The 21,695-nt window shown below is 33.8% G+C and overlaps 1 protein-coding gene across 2 annotated transcripts in view; it reads left to right on the forward strand.

The window, feature by feature from the left end:
* Positions 1 to 17,466, forward strand: part of TMEM38B (transmembrane protein 38B) — a 47,490-nt gene extending 30,024 nt beyond the window's left edge. For both annotated transcript variants that reach the window (XM_006906076.3, XM_015599578.2), the window contains 2 exons: positions 1,778 to 1,895; positions 15,582 to 17,466. In XM_006906076.3, coding sequence (XP_006906138.1) covers positions 1,778 to 1,895; positions 15,582 to 15,797 — 334 coding nt within the window. In that variant the 3' untranslated portion in view covers positions 15,798 to 17,466. The remainder of the gene's footprint in view (positions 1 to 1,777; positions 1,896 to 15,581) is intronic.
* Positions 17,467 to 21,695: the final 4,229 nt, after the last annotated feature.

A 21,695-nucleotide genomic window follows, 5' to 3' on the forward strand; every position in this document is an offset into this window, starting at 1 on the left:
AAAAGAAGGCTGTCAGACTCTCAAAATTCTGCAGGCAGGAAACTAGCTGATAAAAGTGCTTAGCTGCAAACGTATGCTACCCGACAAGGAAAAGGGAGGATGGCTTCAAGGTGGGAGCTGTGAGCCTAGAGACCTGAGGCCAGGCACACAGGTTGGAGTCACAGGTGCAAAGTCCAGAGTCATGAGTGCAGAGGTCCGCAACTGCATAATCAGAGGATAGAGCCTCAAGCCACAGAGGATTATTCCCAGACCTTAAAATCTAATGGAATTGCCCTGCTGGATTTTGAATTTGCATAGGAACAGTGACTACTTTCTTCCATTCTCTCCCTTTTGGAGTGGGAATGCCTACAACTGTTATCCTATGCGCATTTCACCACTGTATTTTGGAAGCAATTAGCTTGTTTACTAGTTTCATAGGAAACATTTAATAAGTTTCTAAGTGCTTCCTGATCTTCCCAATCAATCCCACTGACTTTTCCCTAAATCTCAGCCGTTCTCCAGTACCCTGCACCAATTTATTGTCTGTAATCCTTGTTACTCAGATTCAGTGCTTCTGAATTTGTGCTCTCAGAGAACACATACCCGAAATGGAATGTGGGTATGCTAAGAGGATGCCCATGATGAGGCATGATGGCGCAGAAACCAAACTGTTAGAAACAGAGTAACAAATGGCATTTAGACAAATCTAATTTCTTTTGTTTTATCTCATCATATTAAAATGTCAATTTGGTATACATTTTATAATACAGTTGTACATGTATGTAATTTATAAATTAATGGATAAACTTATATTAGGGAGTGTCTTACAACACTTTTTTTTTTTTTTTTTTTTTATCAATAGGGATGTATAGTCAAGAAGTTTAGAGACCACTTTTCCTGTCCAGTCATTGTTAAGTGAGGTCCAGACTCCCGTTGCCCAAACCTAACCCTGTTTTGAACTCAGTCCTTAGATTGTGATAATTAAATAAATAACTTTTTTTTTTTTATAAAATGGCTTATAGCAACTTTTAGATGTCATATTTTGCAGTGTGGCATTCTAAGAGTTTATTAGTTTATCTTTTTCTAGTTGTAATCATAAAGAGCTAGATAATGATCTGTTTATTGATATACTTTAAATGTGGCAAATATATGACATGAAAGTATTGCTTCTTATTTGTGGATTAACATTGTATTATAGACTTTAAACATTCAGCATTAATTTATTAAGATACTGGCTAATGCTGATATTCTCTGCTGGAGTTATCCAGGCAATGTGCTGGAGTTGGCCCTCACCGTTGTATGAGAGCCAGCTGTGTGTCCCTTCCACATGGCAGCCTGAAGTTGGTGGTGATGGGAGTGTTTACACAATGCAAAAGAGAAAATGCTACAGGTCAGGGCTTGCTTTTCCTTCCCCCATCCTACCCAAGGAGCCTGTTTTGTACTGTAAGGTTTTTCAGGACTAATCTCCTTTTCCCAAATCGTTCTGTTGAACATGGGACTTTAGATTCCTTATGAAAAAGTGTTATATGGTCAAATTTGTTTCAGAAATATTGCATATAGAAATGTACATAATATTTATGAACATTCTAAAATCTCTGATACTTTGTACTGTGAAGAAAGGTTTTTTATTTTATACAGCTTAGCGTTTTCAAAACTTTATAAGTATATTCACAGAACTTGTTTTTGTGTTACATGTATTATTAACTCATTAAATTAATATTTTGCAGAGTACTCTTTGAGAAATATAGATATGGATCATGTTTATTACTTACTGACTCAAAGTGTGTTTTATTTTCAGCCCTGCCAAGGTAACCCTGCTGGGGTCAGTTATCTTCACATTCCAGCACACCAAGCATCTGGCAATATCAAAGCATAATCTTATGTTCTGCTATACCATATTTCTCGTGACCACAAAGGTAAGAGTTCAGAGTAGCAGGGAATCAAGATTACAAATTCTGTGTAACCAGAATTCTGCGTACAAGGCAAGTAACAGGAACATTTATTTTTTATTGTTATTACAGTCTAAAAAGGCGAACTTTGGGGAATTTATTCAGCACATCCATGGCTTTCTGAAACATAGTTCTCCTATGATTCCTCATTTGATTTATGCTGAGGCTATCAGAAAAGACTTGCAGATGGCCTGATAGTGTTGTCTCAATTGTAAAATGAGGTACTTGGGTAGATGTTTTCTGAGGTTCCTTTGAGCTTTAAAATTTTGAACTTTATAATTTGGACATATTTGTGGTCAGTCTTTTCTGTTATTATTGTCTGGTTGGAAACTTTATTCCTTCTGAAGGATAGAAGATAGTATGATGTAAGATCACAGTTTTTAGAGACAAGTAGTCTTAAGTTCAAACGTAGCTTTGTTCTCTAATCCCTGAATGGGCAAGTCACTCAGTGTCTCTGAATCCCGATTTCCACGTCGTCATTGTACGATCATTGAAAGGATGGGAGATGATGTATGTCATTCTATCACTGTGTCTGCCACATCTTATGAATTATATTTGCGGCTTTATCATGAAGCGAATTCTGATAATTGTTATTCTTACCATTATTAGATATTGTTCCTTATTCACAGCTAGACAGTTGATTTTAAAATAAGATGATCATTGAATCCTAGAGAAATTTTATAGCTAATTAACTCTATCACAGCCTAGATATTTTTGGCTAAAAACTTATCTATAGGATTCTTAAAGGAAGCGGTTTATATTTTACATAAATTTATATCTTAGAGAGAACCAAGTCACTATAGGGATCATTTATTTCTGTTTCAGTAATCTCTGCAATGGAGGTGTTCTGTGGCGATAATTCAAGTAATGCAAATATCTGAGGCAAAAATCTCTTCACATGTGCCCTCCTCTTCCAGTCCTCAAATTTTGAGCTGTATGTATTTCTTTGTAACAGCCTTACTGAGATATATGTATACATGCCATACAATTCATCCATTTAAAGTGTACGATTCAGTGGTTTTCAGTCTTGTCACAGAATCGTATAGCCATTACCACCATCAATATTAGAATCTTTTCATCTCCCCAAAAATAAACCTCATACCCATTATCAGTCGCTTCACATTTTCCCTCAATCCCTCCAACTGTAAGCAACCACTAATCTACCTTCTGTTTATAAATTTGCCTATTATGACATTTCATGTAAATGGAATCATACAATATGTGGTCTTGTGACTGGTTTCTTTCACTTAGCATAATGTTTTTGAGGTTCATTCATGTTGCAATGTGTATCTTTATGTTATTCTTTTTTATTGCCAAATAATATTTCATTGTGTGGATAGACAACATTTTATCCATCAGTTGATGGATATTTGGGTTGTTTTACTTTTTGGCTAATATGAATAATGAGCTATGAACATTCATGTACAAGTTCTTGTGTGGATGTGTTACATTTCTCTTAGGTATATCATATAGGAATGGAATTACTAGATCATATCGTATTCTATGTTTAACCTTTTGAGGAATTAACTAAAGTGGCTTCATCATTTTGCATTTCCTCCAGGAATATATGAGAGTTCTAATTTCATTATGTCTTTACCAATGCTTATCTTTTTTTATTAGAGCTATCTTATGTGACATCTCATTGTTATTTTGATTTAGATTTTCCTGATGACTAATGATGTTGAGTTCTTTTCATGTGCTTATTGGTCATTTGTATATCTTCTTTGGATAAATGTCTATTCAGATCATTTGCCCATTTTTTATTTCGTTATTTGTCTTTTTAATGATAACTGCAAGATTTTTTAAAATATATATTCTGAGTATTAGACACTATTACATTTCTGGTTCTCAGATGTTTTCTCCCATTCTGTGGGTTGGCTTTTCACTTTCTTGACAGTGTCCTTGGAAGCCCAAAATTTTAAAATTTTGATCAAGTCCTAATTTACCTTTTTTTTTGTCATGTATGCTTTTGGTGTATCTAAGAAACCATTGTCAAATCTAAGGTCAAAAAGTTAGCTCTATGATCTATTTTGAGTTAATTTTTGTGTATGGTATGAAAAAAAGTATCTAACCTCATTCTTTTACATGTGGATATCTAGTTATCCCGGCACTTTTTATTGGAAAAGACTATTCTTTGCCTCGTTGAATTGTCTCGGCACCCTTGTTGAAAATCAATTAACTATAAATGTAAAGTTTTATCCCATTCATCTATATGCCTATCCTTGTGTTAGTACCACACCGTCTTAATTATTTTGGCTTTGTAGTTAGTTTTGAAATTGAGAAATGCAAGTCCTCTGAGTTTTTCTTAGGGTCGTTTTGACCATTCTGGGTCACTTAAATTTCCATATGAATTTTAGAATTAACTTGACAATTCTGCAAAGAAGGCCAGCTCATATTTTCATAGGAATTGCGTTGAATCTTTCTTTATAGAATCAATTTGGAGAGCCTTGTCATCCTAACAATATTAAATCTTCCAATCCATTAACGTAGATGTCTTCCCTTTTTTTTAGGCCTTCTTTAATTTTTTTTTAAAGATTTTTTTATTAAAATATAGCTAACATAATATTGTATTAATTTCAGGTGTACACCATAGTCATTTACCATTTATGTGCCTTAAGAAGTGATTACCATGATAAGTCCAGCAACCATCTGACACTGGACGCAATCACAGTATTATTGATTATATTCCTTAGGCTGTACACCACATCCCCATGGCTTGTTTTATAACGGGAAGTTTGAACCTCTTATTCCCCTTCACCTTTTTTCTCTCTCTTTTTTTATTTTAAAATTACAGTTGACATTCAGTTTTATTTTATATTAGTTCCAGGTGTGTACGGAGTGGTTAGACATTTGTATAATTTATGAAGTGATCCTCCTAACTAGTACCCACATGGCACTATACATAGTTATTACTGTATTATTGATTATATTTCCTATGCTTTACTTTACATTCCCAAGTACAAACTACCAATTTGTACTACTTAATCCCTTCACCCTTTTCACCCTTCCACCGACCTCCTCTCCCATCTGGCAACTATCAGCTTGTTCCCTGCATCTATGAGTTTGTTTCTGTTTCATTAATTCATTTATTTTGTTCTTTAGATTTGACATATAAGTGAGATCATATGGCGTTTGTCTTTCTTTATCTAACTTCTTTCATTTAGCATATCTCCCAGGTCTATCCACGTTGTCACAAATGGTAAGATTTCATTCTTTTTTTTTTTTACGGCTGAGTAATATTCCATTGTATATATGTACCACATTTTCTTTATCTGTTCATCTATTGAAAGGCATTTAGGTTGCTTTCATATCTTGGCTATTGTAAATACTGCTGCAATGAACATAGGTGTGCATATATCTTTTTGAATTAGTGTTTTGGATTTTTTTGGATAAATACCCAGAAGTAAATTTTTTTCAATAGCGTTTTTAGTGTACATGTCTTATACTTCTTTTGTTAAATTTATTCTTAAGTATTTTATTCTTTTTGATGCTATAGTAAATAGAATTGTATTTTTATTTCAGGTTGCAAGCAGATGTGTAGAAATAAAATTGATTTTTGTATATTGATGTTATATTCTGTAACCTTACTGAACTCCTCTATTAGCTCAGTAAGGTGTTTGTGTGTGTGTGTGTGTGTGTGTGTGTGTGTGTGTGTGTGTGTGTGTATGCCTTAGGACTTTCTATATTCAAGATCATATCATCTGCAAATAGGGTAGTTTTACTTCTTCCTTTCTAATTCGCATGTCTTTTTTTATCATTTTCTTGCCCTGGGTAGAAGCTCCAGTACAGGGATGAATAGAAATAGAGAGAATGAACATTCTCGTCTTCTTCCTGATCTTGGGGAGAAAGTGCTCAGTCTTTCACTATTAATTATGGTATTAGCTGTAGGGCTTTTGTAGATGCCCATCATCAGATTGAGGAAGTCAGTTTCCTTCTACTCTTAGTTGGTAGGGTGTTTTTATCATAAGACTGTTGAGAATTACATAATTTTTTATTTTCTAACTTTAATCTTTAAAGAAAATGAACATATATTGTGGGTTTCATAAGAATAAGTAGGTCTGGTATCAAATTTTTGAATTGCAAAGGTCAGTTTTCATTGAAGGCCTAATTTGTGGAATAAAAATGATAATTTTTCTTACAATTATTGCCAGACATGTAATTCTTTATTATAGCATCTAAACTTAAACACTACATTACAAAGTGGTAATGAAAAAGGTAATTTAAAATATAATAACTTATAATATTGAACTTTTCTCATAATATTCCTCAACATTTTCCTAATTAGAATATTATCCCCCTAATTAGAATAATGTTCCTCAACATTTTCCTCAATATTCACCAATTTCTAAATAGAGTATTAATTTTTGACTCATTCATTTGCCTAAATTCTCTTTAGATTTATACTGATTTTTAAATGGCTTGTCATTTGCTTCTGAGTAGCCACTATGGTTTTTTTATTTCTTAGATATGAAAAACGAATTTACAAAATATACAGAGAAAAGTTTGCCAATAATTTTTTTTTTTTACTTTGCTCTTTCTTGTATTATTTATATAGTCAGAAAATTTGCATTGTGTGTTTGTTTTGGATAATAATCCAGTGTGTTGGCGTATACAAAGATGCTAATAATACAAGCATAAAAGTAATGAGAGTTAGAAAGAGAACATAAATGCCCCCAGCATTGCTTAACCTCTGGTATCTCTTGTCATCTCAACCCACTAGAAGCCACTATGTGGTAAACCTGAGGTAGTCTCACTCTTGACATGTACAGCCTAGTCCTAAGCCAAGGACTTGTGGCACCATCCCATAAAGATACCAGGAGTCTCCTTTCTTGGCTCTCAAGCCTGCCTGGCTTCCTCCTCTCGGATTCCCTGCCCTGCAGATTCTGGTCAGTTTCTGCCACCTGTTTCTGCCGCCTGTTTCAGTTCCAGCTCTGCTCTGAGGCAGAAATGAGGGTGAATGTGGGGACCATTTCATCAGTTTCCCTTTTTAAATGGATCATTCCTACGTTGTCCAGTGCCTGAAAATAGTTGCCTCATGTATTTTGTCAATTTTATGGTTTTTATGCCTGGAAGGATAGTCTAGAACCAGCTATTCTGTCACAGCCAAGGAGGAAGTTCCTCTATTCTTTCTTGATTAATCTTGTCAGAAGTTTATCTGTGTGTAGTTAATTTTGTGGTTTTGTTGTTCTGTTCAGTCATATGGGTAGAGAATAGAAAAATGATTGTAATAGAAAGAGGTGAATAAGAGGAAGTGGAGTCAAAGCATATGAACTATTTTGAAGGAATTTAGACAGAGAGTATAGACAGGAACAACTTGGGAGAGCAGGTTGGTAATACCTGATAAAGTTGAAAATTCACACATCTCGAGTCCTAATTTTATTTCTAGGTGTAACCTACAGTAGTTCCCCAAAGTGTGGTACAGAGCCCAGTTTCATCAGGATCTCTTTAAAAGACGTTTTAGCAAAATAACATTTAATATTCATTAAAAAACACTTAGGAATAAGCTCCTTTAAATTTTTTTTAAAAATCAACTTTATTGAAGTATAATTTACATATTATAAAATACATTCATTTTAAAAGTATATTTTCATGAGTTTTGACAGACTAATATACCTGTGAAACCATGACCACAATCAAGATAGGGAATGTTTCTATTTGAAATGTTTCTTGTGTGCTGCCCCAGTAAATTTCAACCACCTCATGGCCCCAGGGTACCACTTATCCACTTTCTGTCACTAGATTTTTCTTTTCTCAGATTTCATGTAAATGCAATCATATAGTATGTATCTTTTATGTCTGACTTCCTTTGTACAGCATAATGTTTTTGAGATTTACCCATGACGTTGCAAATTCCTTTTATTGCTAAATAGCATTACATACCACAGTGGATTTGGATTGTTTTTGATTGTTCGAATCAAGTTATGAGTAAAGGTGCTATGAACATGTATACTTTGTGTGGACATATATTTTCATTTCTCTTGCATAAATAACTAGGAGAGGAATTGCTGGGTCATATAAAAAACATGTTTAACTTCTTACAAAATTGACATACTGTTTTTCAAAATTATTGTACCCACCAGCATTTCTACCAGCAACATATGAGAGTTCGAGTTGTCCTACATCCTTGCTAATATTTTGATATTGTTAGCCTTTATAACTTTAGCCATTTTATAGGTGTGTACTGGTATCTCGTTTTAGTTTTATTTTGCATTTCTCTGATGGCTTGAGATTTGAACATCTTTTCATGTGCTTACTGGCTATTTATATATTGTATTTTGGGCAATGTCGGTTCACTGATCAATTTCATTAATTTGTTTGAAAGACCTGACCTTTGGTTTTGTTGTTTTCTATTTTCTATTTCACTAATTTCAGGTCTGTATTATTTCCTTCCTTGTATACTTACTTTGGGCTTACTTCGTTCTTTTTCTCTAAAGAAAAGATTGATAAGTTTGACTTCATAACATTTTTTTAAAAAGTTGCTTGGCAAAAATACTGTGAGTAAGTCAAAATACAGCTGTCAAACTGTGATAAAATACTTGAAAATATACATCACATTGTATTCCTAATATATAACCTCTTAAAAATTAAGTTATTTGTTCCTTTAAAAATGAAAAGGAAGTTATCAACAGATAATTCATACAGAAAAGATATGAAGATATCCCTCAAACATGAAAAAATGTGAAATTCACTTATAATTTGAGAAATATTAATTAAAATAACAATCAGAAACCATTTCTCACTTATCAGACTGCGAAAAATTAGAAGTCTGGCTATATAATCTGTTTATGAGGTTGGGAAGAATCATGCACTGTTGAATTTTTTCTTCAATGTTTTCTGGCTGTTTTTGCATATTTGGGTTTTTTTTTTTTTTTTTTTTCAATTTTCCCCCAGCTAGTTTTGCATACTGGCATGAACTTTAATAGCAGTTGGTCTTACTCCATAAAAAACTTGTTGGTATTTTTATTGAGATCGTATTAAATTTATAAATTAACTTAGGAGGCAGTTATATTAGAGGGAGGAAAACAGAGTGAGACAAGAGTGAGAGCAGAGCCATGAGGTTCTTTAATGTTTAAGAGAAGGAAGATCCAGAATGAGGAACCGACAAAAAGTGGCTAATTAATAAGTAAGAGGAAAACCAAGAATGGTGTTAAGAAGGATGGACTGCTCAGTTGTGCTGAATACTGTTGAGAGGTGTATTCAGGTAGTATATTGTTGAATACAAGAATGAGGCTCATTCGAGGATACAGATGCGTGTATAAACTTTGAACAATGATCCAAACTCTCTTCTCAAGATTTGTTGTCTAAAAAGGAATATGAGACATGTACACTATACTTTTAAACTTTGTGAGGGTAGGAACTAGTTGTGTTTTATTCATCACTGCATCTCTAGCATTGTATCTGGTGAACATAGTAGATTTTTAATATGTGTTTGTCGACTGACTGACAAATGACCAAAATGCTTTTTCAGAGGTCTCTCTGTATTTAATTTCTCCCATAGTTATTTATCTAAGGCTATACTACCAGATGAACAATTCATTTACCCAGCTTATTGAAAAGAACATTTATAAAAATGGAAATCTTAAGATTTTAATTTATTTGACAGTCATTTAGGTTAATAATTATTGATGTCTGAATGAATGACATCACCAGTGAGGAAAGCGAAGAGTGACCAGAAAACCTGGTTGAATGTGCCATGTGCCATCAGAAGTTTATTTGTAGAGCAAGGTGACTTTCACTGGAGGACTTCTGGAGTAGACAGTCGAGTTACACTGAGAAGGATTGTTTGGGTTTGGGCAGGTGGAGACAAGAATATGTTCTGGGTGGAAGAGAGATTAATTATGCAAATTTTGCTTACATAGATATATTGTAATAGGCTTTGAATTATTCATGTGAAGTAGAAGTTATTTTTATTAATTATACTCTCAGTGCTAGATGCCATAAAGAATATAAAAGTACATAAGTAGTATTTGTGTTCTTAAAGAACTTAACATTATATGTCACATTTTTCTGGACATTTTTAAAATGTTATAACGAGATATTATGTAAAGAATGTGACAGAGGTTTAAATAATTTCTTTACTTGAATTATTTTTTAGGATATGTTGTAAATATAAGATTATCTTTAAGATTTCTACTTTCTTTTGTTTCCTTCCCTTTTTAACTAAGAGGCCATTAAGTCAAATGCTGTTTAATTTAAGTAATAGTGCTTTTTCTTTCAATAGTTTGCTAAATAAGGAGAATTTTATGTTTTATTTGTAAAAGAATAAGGGTTCATTCCATTTGTCACTATTGTATTGCTATCACCTTGCTGAATCAAGGCCTGATAAGGGGCTGAATTCACAGAAGTCTGTCCTTGAACCTCCTAAGTCTATCTCAGCAATAATTCCTGATGCTGGTAATACTTCTCAGCTGAGTGATGGCTCTACTGGGAAAAGAGATTCTATTAAAACACTCGACTTTGAAAAATACTATAGTTCACATTCTTAGGAAATACTTTAGATACTGACACCCTTCTCTTTTCAGTTTTTTTTTTTTTAATGCTGTTTTCCTGACAGTGGACCATTGTTTATATCTGAATTCTTTTATCTTTTATTGGCAGTCCATGAAGTCAAGCTATGACCAAGATAATCGTGCTAGTACATCTCATTGTAACTATTTATTCTAAAGAATAATATAAAGAAATTCTTCTTAAATCTTACCGAATAATGGCATAGATTTGGAGGTTAAATTATATTTAGATTCTTCTCACTCTATATTCTTTCCAGGTAAGCACATTCATATTGTGCCTTTACCTTTTAGTTGTAATGATTTCTAAATCTATATTCTGTACTTAAATGTTTCAGGGCATACCTCTGTTACTGCACTTATTCTTTACTGTTCTGTATTTACTAATTTACTTGCTTGTTTCTGACTAGCCTGTAAGGTCCTTGAGGATAGGGACTACTTTCCACATTCTTCTGGTTGCCAGGTGCAATGCACAAGCAGGTTATTTAAACTCTGTTGACAATTTTAGGCTTTGTTAGTGCTGTTCTATTTCAGATTTGCCATTCTAGAATGCGACCCTTTTGGGGTCTTACTTTAAGCCTGAGTTGTATCCCTGGGCAGTTCCACCTTGCCTAGCCTTGAACTTCAACCTGTCCTCCCAGCACCACGCAGTTGGCCTCTGAAATGTCTGCTCAGCTCTTTGGTGTCCTGGCTCTTGCTCTGTGCTAGGTTTTTTTAAATTACTTTCTATGTTTCCACAGTTTAGGTAAACTCCTCTAGGACAGATTATGCATGGATTTTTGGGCTTACTTCCATGTGGTTCCCTTGTGTTAGAGCTGTATTGCCCTCAAGTCTTAGATGCTTTGGCCTTCTCAGACTCTAGCCTGTGTCTCCTTAGCCCATTTGGGACTTTTGCTTTTTATTCTCCTGTGCTGTGAATGTACACATGTACTTAAAAGAAAAAGCCAGGGTGAAAGCAGAGTTCACCTTGTTCAGCTTCCTTTCTCTTAGAGATCATACTGCCATCAGGGTCGCCTGTATTGGTCAGCCTCAGCCATTGTTGTTCTCCAGTGCCTTTTAGCAGTTGTTTTATGTATTTCTGTCTTTTGTATTGATTTTGGAGACAGATTGAGTCTGATAGAAGATATTCGGTAATGGCTGGCCTGAAGTCCATGTGCATGCATCAAAAGTTATTTTGTTTGTTTATTTTTGTCGAGGTCAAATTCATATAACAAAATCAACTATTTCAAAGTATACAATTCCGTAGCATTTAGTACATTTACAGTGTTGTGTGTGCAAGTATTTTTAATTTATATAGTGGTAATAGAACATTACAGCTCTCGTTCTTTGTCTCATTTTCATCTAATAGTATATTTTAAGAATTTTTCCAATACAATGATAGTAGGGGACTTTAATACTCAACTCGCATCAATGGATAGGTCGTCCAGACAGAAAATCAAAAGGAAGCACTAGCCTCATATGCGACGTTAACTTGTATGGACTTGACAGAGGTATACAGAGCAATCCGTCCAAAAGCAACTGAGTACACATTCTTCTCAAGCACACATGGAACATTCTCTAGAATAGAGCATATGTAGGGTCACAAAACAAGTCTTAAAAAACTTTAAGAAGATTGAAATCATATCAACCATCTTTTCTAACCATAATTATATGAAACTAGAAATCAATTACAAGAAGAAAACTGGAAAATTCATAAATATGTAGAGATTAAACAACATGCTACTGAATAAGCAGTGGGTCAAAGAAGAAATCAGAAGAGAAATTTTGAGACAATTGAAAATGGAGCTACAACATGCCAAAACTTATGGTGTGCAGCAAAAGCAGTGCTAAGAGGGGAGTTCATGGCAATAAATGTCTACTTCAAGAAGCAAGAAAAATCTCAAACAACCTAACTATACTTCAAGGAGTGAGAGAAAGAACAAATGAAGTCAGTTAGTGGAAGGAAGGAGATAACAAAAGTCAGGTAGAAATAAATAAAATAGACTAAAGACAGTAGAAAAGATCAGTGAAACTAAGAGATGGTTCTTGGAAAAGATAAAAATTAATAAACCTTTAGCTAGACTCACCAAAAAAATGAGAGAGAGAGAGAGAGAGAGAAACAAGAACACAATGTAGGAATGAAAGAGGAGACATTACAGCTAATACCACAGAATACAAAGAATCATAAGAGACTACTGTAAATATTTAAACACCAGCAAATTTGATAACCTGGAAGAAATGAATAAATTTCTAGAAACATACAACTTACCAAGACTGAATCATGAAGAAACAGAAAATCTGAACAGACCAATTACTAGTGAGAAGATTTTTGAATCAGTAATCAAAAATCTCCCAACAAACAAAAGTCTAGGACCAGGCACCTTCACTGGGGAATTCTACCACACATTCAAAGGAGAGTTAATACCAATCCTTCTCAAAGTCTTCCAAAAAATAGAAGAGGAGAGAATGCTTCCAAACTCATTTACAATGCCAGCATTACCCTGATAAGGACCCCTCAGAAAAAATTACAGGTCAATATCCCTGATGAACATAGATGCAGAAGTCCTCAATAAAATGTTAGCACACTGAACTCAACAATACGTTACAAGGATTATAGACCATGATAAAGTGAGATTATTCCAAGGGATGTCAACAACAGCAAATCAGTCAATGTGATACACCACATTAACAAAATGAAAGGTAAAAAGCATATGTTACCTCAATAGATGCAGAAAAATAATTTGACAAAATTCAACATTCATTTATGATAAAAATTCTCAACAAAGTTGGTATAAGGGAATGTACTTCAACATAATAAAGGCCCTATATGATAAGCCCACAGCTAACATCATACTCTGCAGTGAAAAGCTGAAAGCTTTTTCCTCTAAGATTAGGAACAAGACAAGGATGCCCACTCTCGCCACTTTTATTTAACATAGTATTGGAAGCCTCAGCAAGAACACTTAGCCAAGAAAAAGAAATAAAAGCATCCATATTGGAAAGGAAGAAGTAAAACTGCCTATATTTGTAGATGACATAGTATTTTCTATAAAAAACCCTAAAGTCTTCACCAAAAACCGTTAGAACTAATAAATGAATTCGATAACGTTATGGCATACAAAAATCTGATGTGTTTCTATACATGAATAACTATCAGAAGGAGAAATTAAGAAAATAATCCCATTTACAATTACATCAAAAAGAGTAAAATACCTAGAAATAAATTTAACCAAGGAAGTCAAAGACCTGTATACTGAAAACTATAAGACATTAATGAAAAAAATTGAAGATACAAATACATGGAAAGATATTCTATGTTCATGGATTAGAATAATTAATATCAGTACAATGTCCATTCTACCCAAAGCACTCTACAGATTCAGTGCAATCCTTATCAAAATTTCAGTGCATTTTTACTGGAATAGAACAAATAATCCTAAGATTTGTATAGAACCACAAAAAGACCCCAAATAGCCAAAGGAATCTTGAGAAAGAAAAAAATAGCTAGAGTCATGACACTCCCTGACTTCAAACTACATTACAAAGCCATAATAATCAAAACAGTGTGGTATTGGCATTAAAACAGACACAGAACAATGGAACAAAATTGAGAGCCCAGAAATCAACCTATACACGTATGGTCAGTTAATTTATGCCAAAAGGGCGAAGAATATACAATGGAGAAAGGATAGTCTTTAATAAATGACTTTGGGAAAACTGTATAGCCACTGGCAAAACAATGAAACTAGACCCGTATCTCATATCCTACACAAAAAGCAACTCAAAATAGATTAAAAACTTGAACAGAAAACCTGAAACCATAACACTTATAGGAGAAAAAAGGCAGTAATCTCCTTGACATTGGTCTCGGCAATGATTTTTTGAATCTGACACTAAAAGCAAAGGCAGTCAAAGCAAAAATAAACAAGTGGGACTATATCAAACTAAAAAGCTCCTGCACAGCAAAGGAAGCCAGTAACAAAATGAAAAGGCAGTCTACTGAATGGGAAAGAATACTTGCATGCCGTATATTTGATAAGGGATTAATATCCAAAAAATATAAAGAATTCATGTAAAATAACTCAGCAGAAAAACTAAATAACTCAATTTAAAAATGGACAAAGGACCTGAGTAGATTCTTTTTCCCCAAAGAAGATATACAAATAACCAACAGGCACATGAAAAGATGCTCAACATCCCTAATTATCAGGGAAATAATGCAAATCAAAACCACAATGAGATATCACCTCACACCTGTTAGAATGACTATTATAAAAAAGACAAGAAATAACAAGTGTTGGTGAGGATGTGGAGAAAAGGTCACCTTCATGCACTGTTGGCGGGCAAATGTAAATTGGTGCAGCCACTCTGGAAAACAGTATGGAGGCTCCTCAGAAAATTAAAAGTAATACTACCATAGGATTTAGCAATTTAACTTCTAGGTTTTTATCCAAAGAAAATGAAAATGCTAAGTCAAAAAGATATATGCACCCCCATGTTCATTGCAGCATTATTTACAATAGCCAAGATGTGGAAAGAACCTAAATATCCACCAGTGGATGGATGCATGAAGAAAATGTGGCATTATACAGTGAAATATTATTCAATCAAAAAAGTAATGAAATCTTGCCATTTGAGACAACATGCATGGACCTTGAGGGAATTATGCTAAGTGAAATAAGACAGAAAAAGCCAAGTATAGTACTATCTCAGTTTATATGGAATCCAAAAAAATTTTAAAAAGCTCATAGATACAACGAAGAGATTGCTGGTTGCCAGAGGCAGCGGGTGGTGGAGGACCAGAAGGGTGAAGGGGCTCAAAAGATGTAAACTTCCAGTTCAAAAATAAGTCATTGGGATGCAATGTAGAGCATAGTGACTATAATAATATTGTATTCCTTATTTGGAAGTTGCTAAGAGAGTAGATCTTAAAAATTCTCATCACGAGAAAAACATTTTTTTTGCTTAACTATGTATTGTGGCCATTTTGCAGTATATTCAAATATTGAATCATATATTGTACAACTGAAACGAATGTAATGTTATATGTCAGTTATACTTGAATAAAAAAAAGAACATATTTTGCAGTTTTTCTTTTTTTACTTTCCCCTCTCAGTTTTGGAAAGAAAACATTTGTATTTAAATTCAAAATTGAACTTTTTTTTTCCAGATAACCATGATGATTACAGAGACTGCTACTATGCCTTTTTCTTCTATTGAGGATACGCTGAGTCGGATGCTGTTTGGCTGGCAGCAACAGTTCTCATCATGTGAAAAGAAAAATGAAACAAAATCATCTTTCAATGGTACTGGTTCATCGACCTCAAAACCTATAGCTGATACTTCAGATAAAGTTAAAAAGAAACATACTAAGAAGACTGAATAAATTTACTTGATGAGTTTTAGAAGGCAAAAATTTTTTTTCATATCTACCTGTCAGATTGTGATAAATATTTCTATGTAAATGATGTGAAATAAAGATTATATATAAGGAATGGAGGTGACAAAAAGAAAGAACTTTTTTCTGTTTCAGGGAAACTATCCCTCTCTGGATTGTAATTCTTGAGTGTTAGGAGTGTATCATGTGAAATCGTTTTTCTAAGTTATATAGAAATATTCTATTGTGATTATTTTATAGTTTTATATTGATAAAAGCTAGTTTTTTTTAATGTTAGAAAAAGTAAATCTATTATCATTGTAAAATTATAAAAAGTAAAGCTTTTTTTAAATTTAGGTGTTTTCATACATAGTTTTTATTAGAATCTATTTGAGCTTTAGTTCAGCAAAATTAAAACTTTTCTTTCACATTACCATTATAATTTCTAGATATGGAAAACAATTCCTGTTTAATTTTGAGCACTGGAAACAGTAAACTTTAAATCACTTTCTATTATGAATGGAAATAAATTACTAGTTTATATTTCAGATGTAAACATGTATTTTTTGTCTACATTGAATGGAAATATCTGAAATTTTGTTAGTTTTTTTCTAGTGGTATTTTTCAGTGAGAACAGTATTAGCATGAGTCTCGAAGTCTGTTTCATACCCTTGTTTATACTGTTTTTTTTTCCTCAAAAGAAAATCAAGGGTGTAATTTTGAATAAATTACTTGTCCCATGTTTTGCTTTGTAAGTTTCATTTGAGGAGTTTATATTTTTTCTCTCTCCTTAAAACATTTGTTTTAACTGTAGGAGAAATTATTCTTCTCAACATTTCTCATACTCTTCTTTCTGATCTTGGTTTGAATTCACTGATGGTAGTATCATATTAATGGTTCAAGAAAAAGTATTTCAATTAAAAATTTCCCCATTTATATCACTTCTAATAGGAGCCTTTTAGTTTTCTTGTTGAAATGTCTTTCTAGTTTGCATATGTTTATTTTAATACATATGTACATATATTATTAATTTTATTTTAAATTAAAACTAATTACCCTTATGTGAAAATGCTTAGCTCTAATGAGCATTGTCCTTGGGCCTTTAGGTAGTAACCAGCTAAGCAAGAAGAAACAAACTGAAATCTCATATGGTAGAATGACTTTAAGTCTAGTTTCACTTTCTTGCTTTATTTTGTAATTTAAAAGTCCAGTTATAACTTTAAAACTCTATGACTGACATGATTTCTTCTATCCAAACCATGAATCTGCTGCCTGCAAAGATTTAATATTTATTTGTCATTTTTGGATGGCTAAGAAGTACTCACATCACATTCAAGTTAGAAGGTTTTTTTTGTTTATTTTAAAACATTTTTAACAAATAGAAAGACCAGCAGGGACTATACTTTTACTTGTTAAATTATTTTTTTGGGAGGGGTGTTAGGACCTTTGATAGCCTTGGAATGCTAAGAAGTTTATTTTTAATATCGTGACAGAAGGCATTAAATATTTGAGTTCTTTATTATATTTGATACTCTTGTAGTTGACTTTTCAAAATTAACATGTTACTAATTGTTGACTTGGTTTTGAAGTTTGGTTTAACTATAGTTGAAATTGCAGAAATCTTGTTTTACACTTGTATTAAAGACAAATTTATTAAACTAAGTTAATTTAGCACCAATGAAGTATTACATTATTTTCTGTTTTTTCTATTATATTTTACTTGAGTTAGAAAGTCAGAACTCCTCTGGCGTTTTGACTGATGTAGTATATACTCAAAGATTACTGTCCATGTGGGATATTGGTACAAACTATTAATCTATGCAAGCACCCTGAAACCTTCAATTCCAGGTTCTTAGGGAAAAGCTGTACTGGGGAACATGGCTTAGGTATGAAACCTCCCACCCTGAATCGATGCATGCTGCTCATGGAGACTTGACTGGTTTTGCAAAGCAGATCGTTAGACTCCTTGCCAAACATGTAGCAAGAACCTGGGCTGTCTTACCTCAGTGATCTCACCCTTCAGTGAAACAGGGCCAAATTAATATCAAACTCTTGATTGGTTAGATTAGTCATTCTTCCTTACTGAGGGTGAAGGGCTGGGGAGGGGCCAGATGCGTGGAATGGGTGGATTTCAATGGAAATTCCAGCTTCCCTATAGGCAGAGACCAAAAAGTGGGGAGATGAAAGAAGAGGGGACATTCCTTTTCTAGTGTATTTTTGTCTGTTCTTTTAAGGCCTAACACCATGCCGTGAAAATCTATTTCAGATCACAAGTTGATTGCAGTTGAGTGATATATTGAAAGTGGAATGTGTTCGAAAATGCCTTCCCTGACTGCTCTCTTGGAGTTTACCTTCCATTGATGGAGAGACATATAAAAAACAAATGTGTTCTTGCAGTGATACTAAAGGTTGTGGAATAAATATTAAGCAGGACACAAGGATAGAAAGTGAGGGAGCAACACTTTATACTGTTATATAAATTAATTATTCTGTTGCTCAGCAAGTCACTCAGGCCTAGTTTTTTATTCCGCTTCTTGCAAATCATTGTACATGTTATATATGTGGTCACTGTTTCTTTGTTTGTGCTACAGATTATATGTGAAAGGAATTTAGGACTTTTCTATATATGTGTATTTAGGGCCTTTCTGTGGCCAGGCTTGACCTTGGTTTATCACAACTCTAATATTTAGAAGGGATGGCACCTAAGAATATGATAATAGAAAATATTTTAAACATGAGATAAAAATTCTCTAAGGCCAGTGTAGGTATGGGATTGGTTGGGAAAGTAGAGGTATATAATCCAAATGCATATTTGCGACAATGTGGACTAATAGACCTTAGATTAATTTTCATGGCAAACTGTCCAGTAATCCACGACAATACTTCTATACTTGAGAAGATTTAATTGGGATCCAAAAAAAATTAAAAAATTTATATATCGAGGTTATTATCAGCAAATAATGATTTGGTGGGCGGGGTGGGGGGAGGGTGTTGGGGAGGTGTAGGAGGGTCTCCTGCCAGACAAATTTAGTAACTTCAGATGTATTTTTACTCCTACAGAGTTGTAATATTAGTGAAGAGAATAAAGTTGATAATGGATATTTTATATTTTTATAAATTAGTATTATCATTGTAAAGTTAGACTTAAAAATTCAGTCCAATCTCAATAAAAATAGACTGTAGATTGAAACCTTCCTTGGAATAATATGAAATGAAAGGAATCTACTACAGTGGCTGATAAGCAGCATTGTTACATTGACATCTTAATGAGCTGTGAGAGGAAATACATAGCATCTTGATTAAATTTTCAAAGGATGTTAGGTGTTATGAAAAGCCTGTGATGACAAGAAAAATTTATTTAAAGGACTAATAGTATGCTTGGAAAATGATTCAGCTTAAAAAAATATGTATACATCTGGGAAGAATTATGTAAGTTTCAAACGTAAGGAAATACACATGCATTTTGAAATAAACTTTGAATAACAAAAATTAATGAAACACTAGCATGCTATAGTCTGTATTTTGAGCAGCCTGACATTTTGGGGGTTATGTTACTGAGGAAGAGGGAGTAATTCATGTTGGAGGACAAATAGTACTCTTCCATGACTGCTTGCTTACTTTAAAGGACTGTTTTGAAAAAAAAAAGATTATGTGAAAATGTTTTTAAAACATTTCACAGAGAAGAATCTAGTTAATTTATAGGTGAAGCCAGAGTTGTACATAGTTTGGAGTACAAATAATGTGCACCAGTCATTTCCCGTGTGTAATACTTCAATCCCACAAGCCAGTGAGACGAAGTAGGGGCTGAATTGCTCTGTGTATGTATGGCATTCTGACTTGTGCATTTAAGTCATTCTGTCATTTCTATCACTGCACTACTATGCCAATTATCACATTCACAGTCTGTGTCTGATCTTTCATGTTCTCTGTTGGATACAAGTCCTCAAAAACTCACATTTGCAGACTGTATTATGACAAATTTTGTGGTAATTAAATCCATTTGAACACAATCTTTTAAAAAAGTCCCTACTCCTTCCTTCCAGTGTGGTTGTGTGTTCAAGGGGCTTCAGGTTTGATCCTGCCTCCTTATCTTGAGCAGTTTTATTAATGTACTCTTAGGAAAGGAGACTTTGAAGCCAAACTGTCTAGAATCTAATTTCCAATCCCTCTTTTAATCAAATCCGTGGGATGTTAGGCCACCCTGGGGCAGTGGGAATGGCACAAATTGAGTTGATGGGAAAGATTTGAGTCAATAGGTGGTGGGGCAAAGCAGTTGAGAAATGGGGCAGAAGGTATGGGCAGCAGGAACAAGGTTAAGGGTTTCCTAGGAAGAGATTAGACTTCTGGGTCATATGCCATAGAGTTGTTTTAATTTCCTAATAGACCTCTTAGCAATAGACCACTTAACACTACCTTCCAGCACAGAAACCTTAGAACCCTTGTTCCTACTTCTTCCTTGGTGACTACCTCTACAAAGGATCATACTTAAAGCCATTCAACATAGTTTTGCTAATACTTAGTTTTGCTAATAAGCCTCTATCCGAGAACAGGAACTCACTTAAGAGATTATTTTTAGGAAAAGGAAGATCTGCTTCAAGGTGACTTTTAGTCCTTGACCAAAATGCAGCTGACAAATTGTTGTTGAAGAGAAAACATTTAAACTCTGACGGGGCACTCTCCTCAGGAGGCACCCCACTACTTAGAGGAGACAGACAAGTTCAATTCAGTCAAGGATGTAAGGAAACTGGCAAGGCAAGTAACCTTTATTAGAAACAGTAACGTTTCTTCAAATGAACATTTATCACATTTGCATTTAAAAATTTTGATTGAAGTAGAACATTCAGAAAAGTGCACACATCATAAGTATCTTGTTAAATGATCACAAAGAGAACACACTTGTGCATTTGTCCTAGTGTGTCTGACTTGTACATATTATGTTTGTGAGATTCATCTATGTCATTTTGTGCAGCTTGTAGTTCACTTATTTTCATTGCTAGTATTCATTGTATGACTACATCTCAATTTGTGTAGCCAATCCATTGTATTGATGGAAATTTAGATGTTTTTAGTTTTGGGCTATTACAAGTATTACCGCTATCAATATTCTTTTGCATATCTTTTGGTGCAAAAGATATGCAAAAGGTGTTTCGTATATTTTTGTTTTGTATATTCTTAGGAGTGAAAGTGCTAGGTCATGGGGGAAGAACATATTCAGCATTTGTAATTAGTTTCAAAAAGTTTTCCAAAATAGTTGGCATTTATCTGGCTTGGTGTTCCTGGTTTGGGTAGCTGACATTAATTTTGGGGAAATTCTCAGTCATTATTACTTCAAATACTTTTTTGGTTCCTTTCTTTCTTCTTCTGGTATTCCCATTACATGTATGTTATCTTTTTTGTGTTTTTCCCACGGTCCTGGGATAGTCTTTTTCCTTTTTTTTTTCTTCAGTCTTTACTCTCTCTTTTTTGATTTTTGAGGATTCTATTGATATATCCTCTAATTTAGAGATTCTTTCCTCAACCATTTTCATTTACTAAATAAGCTCATCGAAGGCATTCTTCATTTCTGTTTTTGATCTCCAGCATTCCTTTTTGGTTCTTAGGATTTCCATCTCTCTGCCTACGTTGCTTGCCCATCTGTTCTTGCATGCTGTCTACTTTATCCATTACAGCCCTAAGCATATTAATTATAGTTATTTTAAATTCCTGGTCTTATAAATTCCAACATCCCTGCTATGTCTGGTTCTGATGCTTGCTCTGTCTCCTCAGATTGTGTTTTTTGACTTTTGGCATTCCTCTTAATTTTTTCTTGATACCCAGACATGATGTACTGGGTAAAAGGAACTGATATAAATAGGCCTTTGGTAATATGGTGGTGAGGTGCAGGGGGAGGGGAAGCATTTAATAACC

The sequence above is a fragment of the Pteropus alecto genome, unplaced genomic scaffold (assembly GCF_000325575.1).
Source record: "Pteropus alecto unplaced genomic scaffold, ASM32557v1 scaffold111, whole genome shotgun sequence".
Taxonomy (NCBI): Eukaryota; Metazoa; Chordata; class Mammalia; order Chiroptera; family Pteropodidae; genus Pteropus; species Pteropus alecto.